The 14,112-nt window shown below is 36.4% G+C and overlaps 2 protein-coding genes across 2 annotated transcripts in view; one reads left to right on the top strand and one right to left on the bottom strand.

The window, feature by feature from the left end:
* LOC127659000 (cytoplasmic protein NCK2-like) overlaps positions 1-14,112 on the top strand; it is a 576,925-nt gene that overhangs the window by 470,945 nt on the left and 91,868 nt on the right. The window lies entirely within an intron of this gene.
* Positions 306-13,399, bottom strand: LOC127658994 (Na(+)/H(+) exchange regulatory cofactor NHE-RF3-like). The gene is made up of 9 exons (XM_052148593.1): positions 13,320-13,399; positions 11,359-11,569; positions 10,822-11,050; positions 10,597-10,733; positions 7,474-7,669; positions 5,245-5,438; positions 4,524-4,748; positions 1,545-1,889; positions 306-956 (listed from the first exon to the last, which is right to left on the bottom strand). Exons 2-9 carry the CDS (start codon positions 11,563-11,565, stop codon positions 912-914), a joined length of 1,578 nt encoding a protein of 525 aa, XP_052004553.1. The 5' UTR covers positions 11,566-11,569; positions 13,320-13,399; the 3' UTR covers positions 306-911.

Below are 14,112 nucleotides of genomic sequence, written 5' to 3'. Positions count from 1 at the left end.
TCTCTACTAATGTCTATATTAGTCATACACTGGTGTGAGATAGAGTGACCTTCTACAAAACAGCTCCGATCTATCTTTACCATGCTAGGAGAATACACTAATCCTAGTTTGTTATCCTACTATGAAATCTCAAGACAGTTGCATATATTTTATCATTAATAAAAATTACCCCTACACCTACTTTTTGCAACTGACTTTTTGTACTCTTGTTTTTCTCTCCAGCCTGTTAATCGTTACTATCATTCCATGTATTGCCCATTTCTGATTTGAAATAATTGTAATGATTCACACTGTATTGAGTAATGCCATAAAATTGTTTACTGAAATCACATCACATCTAGAAAAGGGTAAGGTTATTGATTAAGGTTATTTGATGTATTTCGGACTATTGCAGAACACGCTAAAAAAAATGTTGTGGGTTAAACTGATACTGTCAGTGATTTACATATGTTAAAAGGGTGATGCTCCAAATTCAGTTAAAAGGCTTTTGAAGCATTTCCACAAAAATTGTTGACTGTTTTGTCTCGTGGCTTTGCACCAAGTAAAGAAGCTTTGTTCAATAGGAGTAGTCAACCAAAAAATAAAAACAAATTTGATGTAGAATGAAATTTATATCAAGAATAGTATAGGTATTGCATTATCTGAAAGACCAGTTTTGGAAAAGTGCCTTTTGTTTCATTTTAATTGCTACAAAACAGGTGTATGACCCTTTTCTTTGTCTTTTATAATATAGCTAGTTAAAATCTTTGTTACAGACACCAGTGAAAGCCCAACAGCACAGGGATAATCTTAATAAAAAGGCCTTAGAGTCTCTTCTTCAAAGGGCATTTCCTGTTCTTAATGGATTGTGGTCGATCCGTGCACTAATATGTCTCTAAATCAGAATATTGGCAGGATTTGTCGGTTTAGGCTCAGAGTCTCTCCTCCTCACTCTCAGATGATGATGATGATGAAGTCTAGATTGAAAAGGGAAACATTATAGTTAGTATCTCTTTTTGGATTTAGCCTTAAAGTTGGAGTCTTATGGCTTGTAGTCCTTGTCTGTAAGACAATCTATTATAAAGGCTACCATACTTCTAGAAGTCGATTAAACTTTTAGCAGATAACTACTTTTAAAATAGGTAAAATGGACCTGAAATATTGATGACTTATTATGTCCAATCAAATGCTCTCTTGAATAAAAATGGCCCTCCCCCAATACCAATTGACACTGACTATCAATGGAGCTGTTCAAGTGTCCTCACAGTTGAGACCTTCGAAGGTGCTTGATGACATAGCAGCTGAGATTTAGAAGCACCGCATGGCTAATGTAAGCTAAAGGCTATTAGCTTTTTATATTCCCTGTGCTAACTTCCTGTTTCATAAGGTATGCATCAACTGTATGTCAAGAAAGAAAACTGTGCTCATCAGGGGATTTCTTGAGTAAGCTATACCATTTCAATCCTACTGAGTATTGAGATTGCTGAAAACATTTTCTAAAATATGTCATTTTCGAAGGTGCTTCCTGCTCTTGAGAATGAGAAATGCAAAGCAGCAGGACTGACCCTTGCACGGGTTTGAGGGGGTGGAGTAGCAGGTCTTTTTGTCTCGTTGTCTTTTCCTGTGTCTTTATGCTGTTCTTTCCTCTCCTCCTCTGGTGCGTGGGCTGGTGCTAGGATATCAGCAGCAGGCTCTTTTTTCAGCAGTTGAGTGGTGATGGCGATCCCTTGTGATTTCAGGTGGTCATATGCTGCCCTCCCAGCTACTAGGAAGACTAGCTTGTCCCCATTTTTACGGATGTGGTTCACAACCTCCTCATGTGTGCTCGTTTCCACATTCACTCCATTCACCTCCACAACAACGTCATCATCCTCCAGTCCGGCTCTGTCTGCTGCTCCTCCTTTCACCACCTTAGACGGATTAAACGGATTAAAAGAACAGTTCACCCAAAAATACTTAGGGGCCATTCATGCTGACTATGTTTTTGCACTAGATGAATTCCTTTGACCGTTGCACCACTTCTTGCTGCCTTTTCAGCATCTTGCAAATGAATGCAGTGTTTTTGAGACCGTGTGTTAAGAACTTTAACTTCTAAAAATGCACCGCAAGATATCTGTCTTCTGTTCCGTCTTTTTTTTTTGGTGCACAAATGTGTTTGGTGTGAACACACCCTTACTCATCATGTCATTCCAAATTCAAAAGACTTATTTTCTTCTGTGGAACACAAAAAGTATATTTTTGAAGAATGTGCTAGCCACTCTTTTTCATATAATGAAAGCGAAAGGAGACTGGGGCAGTCAAGCTCATAAAAAATAGTCTGCATGACTTGTGTTGGCTATATTTCAAGTATTCTGAAGTCTTTGTGAACTGAAGTGTTTACAAACTGAAAGTCTTCACCAGAGTTAAATAAAATAAAATATGGCGCCATTGATGTCAATAATGTTTGCTTAGTTGACAGACAAATACCAAAGGCTTTCGGCATTACAGTGCCTTGCGAAAGTATTCGGCCCCCTTGAACTTTTCGACCCTTTGCCACATTTCAGGCTTCAAACATAAAGATATAAAACTGTAATTTTTTGTGAAGAATCAACAACAAGTGGGACACAATCATGAAGTGGAACGAATGCATATTTCAAACTTTTTTAACAAAGAAAAAACTGAAAAATTGGGCGTGCAAAATTATTCAGCCCCTTTACTTTCTGTGCAGCAAACTCTCTCCAGAAGTTCAGTGAGGATCTCTGAATGATCCAATGTTGACCTAAATGACTAATGATGATAAATAGAATCCACCTGTGTGTAATCAAGTCTCCGTATAAATGCACCTGCTCTGTGATAGTCTCAGAGGTCTGTTTAAAGCACAGAGAGCATCATGAAGAACAAGGAACACACCAGGCAGGTCCGAGATACTGTTGTGGAGAAGTTTAAAGCCGGATTTGGATACAGAAAGATTTCCCAAGCTTTAAACATCCCAAGGAGCACTGTGCAAGCGATAATATTGAAATGGAAGGAGTATCAGACCACTGCAAATCTACCAAGACCTGGCCGTCCCTCTAAACTTTCAGCTCATACAAGGAGAAGACTGATCAGAGATGCAGCCAAGAGGCCCATGATCACTCTGGATGAACTGCAGAGATCTACAGCTGAGGTGGGAGACTCTGTCCATAGGACAACAATCAGTCATATACTGCACAAATCTGACCTTTATGGAAGAGTGGCAAGAAGAAAGCCATTTCTTAAAGATATCCATAAAAAGTGTTGTTTAAAGTTTGCCACAAGCCACCCGGGAGACACACCAAACATGTGGAAGAAGGTGCTCTGGTCAGATGAAACCAAAATCGAACTTTTTGGCAACAATGCAAAAGGTTATGTTTGGCGTAAAAGCAACACAGCTCATCACCCTGAACACACCATCCCCACTGGTGGCAGCATCATGGTTTGGGCCTGCTTTTCTTCAGCAGGGACAGGGAAGATGGTTAAAATTGATGGGAAGATGGATGGAGCCAAATACAGGACCATTCTGGAAGAAAACCTGATGGAGTCTGCAAAAGACCTGAGACTGGGACGGAGATTTGTCTTCCAACAAGACAATGATCCAAAACATAAAGCAAAATCTACAATGGAATGGTTCACAAATAAACATATCCAGGTGTTAGAATGGCCAAGTCAAAGTCCAGACCTGAATCCAATCGAGAATCTGTGGAAAGAACTGAAAACTGCTGTTCACAAACGCTCTCCATCCAACCTCACTGAGCTCAAGCTGTTTTGCAAGGAGGAATGGGCAAAAATTTCAGTCTCTCTATGTGCAAAACTGATAGAGACATACCCCAAGCGACTTACAGCTGTAATCGCAGCAAAAGGTGGCGCTACAAAGTATTAACTTAAGGGGGCTGAATAACTTTGCACGCCCAATTTTTCAGTTTTTTATTTGTTAAAAAAGTTTGAAATATCCAATAAATTTCGTTCCACTTCATGATTGTGTCCCACTTGTTGTTGATTCTTCACAAAAAATTACAGTTTTATATCTTTATGTTTGAAGCCGGAAATGTGGCAAAAGGTCGAAAAGTTCAAGGGGGCCGAATACTTTCGCAAGGCACTGTAAATGCTGCGGACAGACCATTTTTCTAGACCATACAAATTTTCTAGTACATTTCAGTGCTTCGACAGTGGGGAAGATTATCAGTGAATACCTAATTAAATTTCAGCCTCTTCCTCACACAAAGCTATCATATGGCTTCAGAAGACTTGGAATGAAGCACACAAGCCAAATTAACAACTTTTATGGTGCTTTTTACAGTTCTTTTATTGTTTAGTTTTTTTTGGATAACGAAAGATCCAGTCCCCATTCACTTTCATTGCATGGAAAAGAGTGGTTTGGAACAAACGAAGTTGAGTAAATGATGACACAATTGTACTTTTTGTTTGAACTATTCCTTTTAGCATCAAACGCTGAACTTACAAACAGATTTGGACGAGCAAAGCTTTCCTTAAATGTCAGCGGAGGCCTAGCTGTACTTCAAAGATATAATTTCTCAGTCAGGCCCCACCTCTTTAATGTACTGTCCGGACACTCCCTGGATGCCATTGAGATGGAAGCCAAATCCAGCTGCAGTCTTCTCCAGTTTGCACAGTTTGGGTTTGTGGTCTACATCTGCTGGGGCAGGTGTGGGCACAGCTAGGGATGGTGTTGGGGCAGGTCTGGTTTCAAGTTCAGGATGACTGGGCAGGGATGCTCTCATTTCCTCCCAGTATTGAATTGGAGAAGCACCACCCTATACAATACAATACAACAGTATTAATCTCAGAGGGGCAATTTAGTTTTGTGTACACAGATTTAATCAGACAGTGTTTTGTACAGTGGAATTTATTTTGAATGTACTGTACAATGCATGACAATACAATAGTGCAAGTTGGATACAATGTAAGTATGCAGTACTTTGGTTAAGGTACAATACATTAATGAAATATTTGAGAGCCAATTAACATGACTTATAAAATTAAATATAGCTGCATCCTTGTTGAGAGTTTTTAATGATATTCTCCTTAAAAATAGTTTAATAGTTTAGCTGTATAGTAACTTTATATTTGGAGGTGACGTGACAGTGGTGAGGTGCTTTTAATCGAAAAAGGGGAAAAAAAGAAGTTCATTCATGATTCATGCACTGTCATCAGTGGTGCCTTGATTTTCAGTGTAAATGTTTCAAGTCAAATATGTATTTCTGTGTTTCTGCAGCATTGCACCAATTTTGGTGAATGTAAGGAACTCACCAATTTATACATTTTGTCTGTTTCAGCATCCAACACCAGGAGGCAGCACTTGTTGCCTTGTTGTATTTTGTCCACCACTTGTTCATGTGTGTAGTTTTCTATTTCCTCTCCATTCACAGCGGCTAGTCGGTCCTTATCCTTGAGTCCTGCTAGCTCCGCGGGGCTTCCTTTGTCGATTTGTCCAATGTAATGGCCTAAGGCATGAGTTCAGAGACAATCATCTACCCATGAATACTAAACACTATGTCTGAGGCTGGACTCTCTAAATTAACACACAACATACAATTAATAAAAATGTAATATGAATAAATGAATAAAATACTTAATTTTTTATGCCTGTTTTGAATATTCATTATCTTTTTTATATGTCTGATATATTATTAGTTAAATATCATAGATATTAACTAAATATTATATATGTATTACAAAATAGTTCTCACATATTGAGTTTTCCTGCTGCAGTTTACCTTTAAATTTACATATAAATTCATATTTTTCTATTTCTCAATTTATTTTTATTTTTAACTTTAAATATGCAATAATTTTAATAATTTAAAGTGTTTTATTATTGTTTTAATTATTACAGTATGCAAATATTTAATTTAAATAAGTACGTTTTAATGTATTATTTATATTAATATTAAATGTATTTTTTTTTTCAAAATAAATAACATAAATGAATTTTAATAAGGTTATTTAAAAAAAAAATTACATTAATAAAAAAATGATATATTAACAATAATAGTAATTTTATAATAATAAAATCTTCCTTTGCAGTCTACTACATTTACTTAGAAAACTCTGTTATCAACATGTTGTGTTAAATCATTTTCAAATGCTAGTCATTTATGTTTAATTACAGCATCATAGAGGCAATTCTGTATACAACCTCTGCATATCATTCTACAGTGTCATTAAAATTCCTCTGTAAAATATGATCACAATGTCGATTATCTGTTATAAACACACTCATTGCCCTTACACTGTGATAAACTTTAGTATGCTCAGTTGTTAGAATCACCATCCAAGCTGTACAACAGACAATTAAACACTAGAAATAAATAAAACCAATGGACTCTGGGGTTGTCAACACCAAATATTCAGGACCCAGGAAATGGCCATCTTGTTTTATTTCCCTTAGGATAATATCTGCGTACATTGACTTTAACCAGGTTGCTCCTGGGAATTTTCCATGCAATTAGTGTACTGTAAATCACTTTGGATTAAATGCACCTGCTAAATGGCTAGCTACATGTGCTAAAATTGAGGGTAAAAATTATTCAAGCTATTTATTTATTATTATTATAATTTTTTCTGCTGTCCCTAAAAAGATTTGGGCATGTTTATGTATATTACGCCACATTTCTATTCGATACAGCTCAGGTCCCCACTTCAATGTTAGGAGCCTAATTTTTATACTTTTTGAATTTAATACTTCAATAAGTATGCAACTTATTTAATAATACTGTAGGTCCCTAACCAAAATGTGAAGAATAGCAACAGTGATGCTTGCATTAGCACCGCTAATTAAATAGCTGGTGGAAAGACATAAACAGTACATTACATTATGTATATATAATGTTCACTATCTACAGTACAACTACCTTTACATTTCTTTGCTGGTCAGAACATTTTTGTAAAGTGCACTGTTTTAAAAACTAAGCAACTTTCATGCAATTTAAGCCATTAAGACAAATATGACAAGAACATAATACTAAGAAAGGAATGTGACATTGGGAACATCTTGTTTAACCCAAATAAAAGTCTAACCAATGTAGGCTATTTTAAGCTGCCATTTTGACAACTGTAATAGATTGAATTTAGACTGATTTTGAAAATGGCCATTTGAAATGGCATTTGTGACAAATGTTTTTCCATAATGTGATGTATTTCCATGTGAAATGTGATATTCTATGAGAAAAACTGTATGGGACATGAATTAATCCATCAGGAAGTGATAGGATCATGAAAAGTTGATGTCACACATCAGAATGTGGTTGGAGGATAGGGTAGAAAAGTTGTTTAAAAGGTGGAGCAAATTATTATTATATTTTGTCAAAATATTACAAAGACAAACAATTTGTCTTTGGAACAATATGCATAGATGAATCATGCACAAATGAGACCAGGAACATGTATGAAACAGTGAATAGGGTCAATTTTATTTTCATGTTATCAGGCAACAGTGCTGTGATGATACAAGAGTGCAACAGTACAGTATACACTCACCTGGACATTTTGGGTCTTCCTTGAGGATGAAGCCATATCCATCAGATCTCTTGACCATGTCTGCAATGCGGGGCTTATGCGGGAGGTGTCTAACTGTTGCAAGCCACACACCTGGTCGAATGCTTTTGTTTTTTAAGTATTTGTCAGTGTCCTCATCCACCAGCAGAAGAATGACATTCTTCCCAGCTGCTTTCACCTACCAAAGAGAGATAGGTATTTGTTATTATAAGTTTTTACTCCAAACCCTAATAGTGTAATGTAAAAATAAAAAGTGTAAAAAAAAAAAAGTGTGTGTGTGTGTGTATTTGATGCCTTAAGTTTGTTTTCAAAAGTTTATTAGGGGTCAAGCCCCGAAGGGGCGAACGACCCCTATTGTTTCCATTAGTTTTCCTATTCTTCTTCTTCTTCTTCTGCTTCTTCCGCTATTGAGTCTATGGCAGCCCATAGAACCGCTTGCAGGAAAGATAGTAAATTTGGCACACAGGTAGAGGACAGTCTGATATGTTACCACAGCAAATTAGGCATCTCTACCATAAACTCTCTAGCGCCACCAACTGCCCAAACTCACACACGATAATAACTATTGAACCGTGAGTCCTAGAAACAAAATATTTGTTTTCTCTGATTCCTTGGCTCAATACGATTCGATTGCATCCTATGACATAATTTTTCGAACTCGTCCAAGGCCGTTTGTCCAATTTGCACGAAAATTGGCCTGTATCATCTAAAGGCATGCACGACAAAAAAAAACATTCATCAAATTTTGATAAACCATACCGTTTTCGAATGGTGCTTCAACGAATATGATGAAGATTGCACAAAATTTTACTTGAGGTTGTATCTCCATAATGCTTTGAGGGATTGGAACAAAACTTGGTACCTATCATCACCAATAGGCCCTGATTTAACCTGCATTTTTTTTGTTGCACTGCCCCCTACTGGTCACAAAAAAGAACAGTTCTGAACAGTTCTTCATTAAATCAATTCCTATATCAGCCTTTTTGGACGTCGGCCATTTAGAATTTTCTGAAAAAACTACTTTTCAAACTCATCCTAGACAGTTTGTCAGATTTGCACGAAAATTGGCCTGCATCATCTAGAGGCACTCCAGACAAAAATATATTCACAGAATTTTGATAAACCATACTGTTTTCAAATGGTGCTTCAACGAATTAGACGAAGATCACGCCAAAATGTATCTTGAGGCTGTATCTCCGCAACACTTTGAAGGATTGGAACGAAACTTTGTGTGTCATCACCATTAGGCCCTGAGTTTGGCGCACTTCCTCCTACTGGCCAGAAGAGAGCAAAAACAGATTTGTTTTGGCTTATAACTCTTGAAATGTCGAAAATTGTCTCTTTAGATCAAGTGATACATACTGAGTTGAACACAATTCCTATTTCGGCCATTTTGGACATCGCCATTTTGGATTTAGTCTTAAAATGCTGTATTTTACGAACGCCTTGGCATATCGTTACGAAACTTGGTATGTGTCTTTGGAACCATGCTCTGAATGGACTCAAAACGTTTTGGGACAGCGCCACCTTGTGTTCAAAAATATAATGCTATTTCTAAAAATGCTAATAGCTATTGACTCCTTTTGCCTTCTGTCACGAGACTGATCTTGATAGATTCCGTGGTTCATTCCGAGAACTATGATCCCAATTATGTCATGATCGAGCAAACTTCCTATCCGCCATTTTGAAATGCTTTGAAATGTTACTTTTTCTAATTTCCCCTAGATACTTTGTCCGATTTGAATGAAAATTGGCTTGCATCATCAGGCCAATTTTATACATCAGTGGCACTCACGACAAAAATGTATTCACAGAATATTGATAAACCTTACCGTTATCGAATGGCGCTTCAACGAATTAGACGAAGAATGAGCAAAATGATACTTGAGGCTGTATCTCAGCATCGTTGAGGGATTGGGAGGAAACTTGGTAAGTATCATCAATATGAGGACCTGAAGTTACCTGCAGTTACCTGCAGTGTTTTGATATGAAAAATGAAAATGTAGCTTTTTTTGATAAATTATACAGTTTTCGAATGGCGCTTCAACAAATTAGATGAAGAACGCGCAAAGTTGATTTTGAGGCTGTATCTCCGCAACGCTTTTAGGGATTGGGATAACACATGGTACGTATCATCACCATTAGACCCTGAGGTTACCTGCTGCATTTTGGAATACTGCCCCCTACTGGTCAGGAGATAGAAAAATAGATATTTTGTCATATAACTCTTGAACACTTTCCTGTATGATAACCATCATGCCAAGATACTTCCTGAGCAGCTTCAGAACAGTGCCACATACTGGACAAAAATTCTAATAACTAGCTATTTTTAGTTAATTTTAAAATAAATCTTGTTTGTTTCTGATTGAAAGTTTACTTTTTTGAACTCCTCATACACTGTTCATCGGACTCTAACCAAAAACATATCACAAAGCTTTTTTTGCTGCTCATGGTGCTGATAATTGGCCTGACCCGGTATCGCTGTTTGCAGCTATATTTATTATTATTATTATTATAACTTTAAATTCTTAAAACACACTGTGTATCAATTACCCATTTATATAATATTCTGAATCAGTTCATTTAAAATAGGGCCTTCTATAAAATCCAAATTGAACACAAAAGTAGCTGTAAATAATGCAAAAGAAGTCAAAATAATAATTATAACAATAATTCAATGATAATTAAATAATTACATAATTACAAAATGTCTCTATTTTAGATTACACAGCTCTCTTCTGTTTAGCTTCAGAGTGAATTTTGGTATAAATTATTTAATAATAAAAAATAAACACTTATATTAGCTAGACACAACAATTGTCTCTGATACAGCTCTGATACAGATCACTATGGTCTCTGCAGAAGCACCAAACCCATACTTTACAACCAATAAAAATACAGCTAAATAGAATAGAATAGAATATTGTGAAATGTATTCAATATAAAATAACAGAAATTTACTATGGGGACATCTGTTGCTCTCACATTTTTATTTATACATTTTTGTCCCAAGCCCTGTTTAATTTTTGACTGTGATGTAGGGTAAATAAAATAAAACTTGTGATAAAAGACAATATATACATAAATATAAATGCTTTCACTTGCCTTTTGCACAATTTCATCATGTGACAGGCTCTCAACATTTTCGCCATTTATCTCCACTACACGATCACCCAGCTTCACACCAGCCTGATCAGCCACTCCTCCAGACACTACATCTATCATGAATGTGCCATGATCACCTGAGGGCCGATAAAATTAGATAAAATAACCCAACATATTTGTTTATTTACCAAATAGAGAATAATAATAATAATGAACGTTGCTTACTTCTCGTGGATTTTAGGGAGAAACCAAACCCATTGCTGGATTTTTGCAGAAAACACAGTTTGGGTTTAGGGGCCGGTATAGACACTCCATTCATGATGGGTTGGCTCAGACCAGTGAGGGACTGAGGCTCGGCAAGGTTCACACCGTTGGCTTTGGCCTGCTTATATGGCTCTTCTCCAAGGACATGGAATGTGACAGTCATCTTACTTTTTCTCACCAAATCTGCAACCTAATCCAGGAAAGAGATGAGCGCAAACTTTACACCCCTTTACAACTTTACAAAACTTTATTTTCCTTTCATTACCCCAATGAATGGAAAGTATGTTGAAGATGAAGTGTTCGGAAATAATGATTTCTTACAGGTTTCCCCAAATTGTACACAAAATGTTTGGTTGAGAATATGTTGCTATATATAGAACTGGTCGGGACAGTTTTCAGGGTAATCAATGTACAAATAGTTACTTATAGTTGTCCCTGCATATAATGCTGGAATAGGAGGGAAAAAAGACCAGTGACCAAAGGCCAAATCCATCAAACCTGGCTGTGCTCCAGATTGTCCACAAATGTTCCATTGACTCTGATGATGCGGTCTCCATCCTTCAGACCAGCCAGTTCAGCTGGGCCACCCATCTCCAGAGCTCGAATCAGGTGACCCTCCTCCCCATGCTCCACTCTGAGGTAGAAGCCATAGCTTAGTCCCTCACGCTTGGTTAGTGTGATGATACGTGGTTTTGAAGCAGCCATTTTTCTGTTGGAAAACATCAATAGATTGTCCATTGATTGTGTCACCTTCACAAAACCATGTGATAATATGCTCTTGGGACATCTTGCTACCTTACCACAGATGCAGTGGCCACACTTCATTATTCTGTAATTAGTGTCCATGGACTTTTGTTTTCAATCATCAAGATTTTGCTAAAAATGTATGTATAGGTGAAAACTGTATATTTTATGTACTGCTTATTGGTCAACATTTCTATTAATTTTTTTTTTCTTTTGCCTTCACTGATTAATTTTCAATGGCCCTGCAGTACAACAAATGAATATAATGAAGTACAAAACCCTCATATAATTCCAAACTGTATGGCTTTATTTCTTCCATGGAACACAAAAGGAGATGTTTTTTAGGGACTGACAACCTCAGTGACCAACCACTTGAAAGAGCACAGTCAACATTCTTCAAAATATATCCTCTTGTGTTTAGTGGAAGAGTTATATTATTTATAATGGGTTTGGAATGACATAAGGATGAGAAAGCGATAGCACCATTTTCATTTTTGGGTGAACTAACCCTTTAATCATAACAGCTGCATGCATAACAATTATTAAAGAATTAGCCAATTTCATGTGAATTACCCAAATACAATTAATGTGGGGATAAAATTTATATAAACAATCTAGTATGTAAAAATAAAGTGTTATGCAACAGATTTCAAATCTCAGTACATGTAGTAGTGTTATGATTAAAACATACTGAAATTAAATTTTAGTAGTAAAAGGTGGAAGTAAATCAGTGTAGATTAGACACTGAATGGAACCTTTCCCTATTGTTACAATAATGTAATCTAATGTCATTATAATGGTGTAGATAACATGGGTAATATAAAATTATCAAAAGGCATGAAATCACCACCCTGTGTTAGAGTGAATCTGCTGAACTAAGTCACTGGAGGTTTAAAAAAAAATATGAAGAAATATATATATATATATATGAGAGAGAGAGAGAGAGAGAGAGAGAGAGAGAGAGAGAGAGAGAGAGAGAGAGAGAGAGAGAATTTTTAATTGTTAACAAGGTGGCTGAAAGTGTTCAAAGTATGTTTTGTTCTAAAATTGTACCTTGTCTCTACAATTACACATGTTAACCAATTCTGACAAAACAAATAAAGACAAATGGTTTATAGGTTCATACAGGCTAGCAACATGCACTCAGGCTTGTAAAAAGATTGCCTGCTGCCTTAGTTCATTTTGATAAATGTTTTACCAAGAAAATATGTGCAAGTGTCTAACAGTTGATTCAAGCACTATAGATTCCATATAAATGACATAATATCTCACACATCAGCTGAGAGCTCAAGTACACTTCTCACACTTGAGTAGTCCATGAACTGCTCAGTGGGCTGACTGCATTTTCACATCATTAGACTATGGCTAAAACTAGCTTAATAATTAATGCTACTTGCACAAATTTCCTAATTTATTTACAAGCAATCTGAAAACAAGAATTGCACTCAAGCTGTCAAAAAGGGTTGCACAGTTAAATGTCTTCCTCGTTTATTTGACTCTGAGAACCTCTGAAGGATCAGGGGCCCAGGACAAATTCTGCATGGATGAGCAGCACTACATGATTATACATTCTATTCTATTCTATTCCTATTCTATTCTATTCTATTCTATTCTGACAAGACATTCTCAATACTTTAAATTGCCCAAATTGTAAGGTACATGTCAATGATGAATACCGAAATTCTGTGATATTATGATAAGTGGATAACACTCACCAGTTGTGGTCTCCTCAATGTCCCAGCCTAAAGGAGGAACCTGCCTGCTTCTGCTCAGGTGTTATCTAGCAGTGTATAAGTATCTGTGAAGGACTTTGAATGGCCAAAGGTTCATTTAAAAGGTGAGTTATTTAACCATGTCTCGTGGCTGGAGATATATTCCCTGTTGCTATGAGTAACCATACTTTTCTTTACCAAATTTCAAATGGAAAAATAGGGCCACCTCAAATATTCAAACCTATATTTAAGCGTGCATTAATATTCAACAATTTAATAGTATTATTGATTTGATTGACTTTGATTGAGTGCATTCACTCTAGGCATAGCATTATGACATTGGTGACAGATATGGGTGGCTCTTCCATGTCAAAATACGATTGCACAATACTGAACAGAAAGACTAGAATGGAAAACTATATGTGTAATAACTTTTTTAAATCCCTATGAGAAATGGGAGACACAATTTCTGTTCCTCTCTCTGTTTATTTTGACAAAAAGCAGATGCTTGAGTGAATAACTTGGAACATTGCACTGTTTTGCAATTCAGTCTTCTGGCAAATCATGCCCTATTACCATATTGGTGTTTTTTTATTTAATATTTTTATGAGCAAACGCATTCAACCTAATGTGAAAGTGTGGTAGAGTCTAATGAGGAGAGCATGTTTATTTGTGTGCATATTATCACAATTCTGTTTGTATTGTTTTTGCATGAGAGTACAAATGTGTGTGCCTGTGTGTCATGTACTGTAACCACTGATCTATATATATAACTGGATTGCTCATAGAATTCTAA

The sequence above is a fragment of the Xyrauchen texanus genome, chromosome 18 (genome assembly GCF_025860055.1).
Source record: "Xyrauchen texanus isolate HMW12.3.18 chromosome 18, RBS_HiC_50CHRs, whole genome shotgun sequence".
NCBI classification, from domain to species: domain Eukaryota; kingdom Metazoa; phylum Chordata; class Actinopteri; order Cypriniformes; family Catostomidae; genus Xyrauchen; species Xyrauchen texanus.
This window is presented reverse-complemented; position numbering and strand designations above follow the sequence as displayed.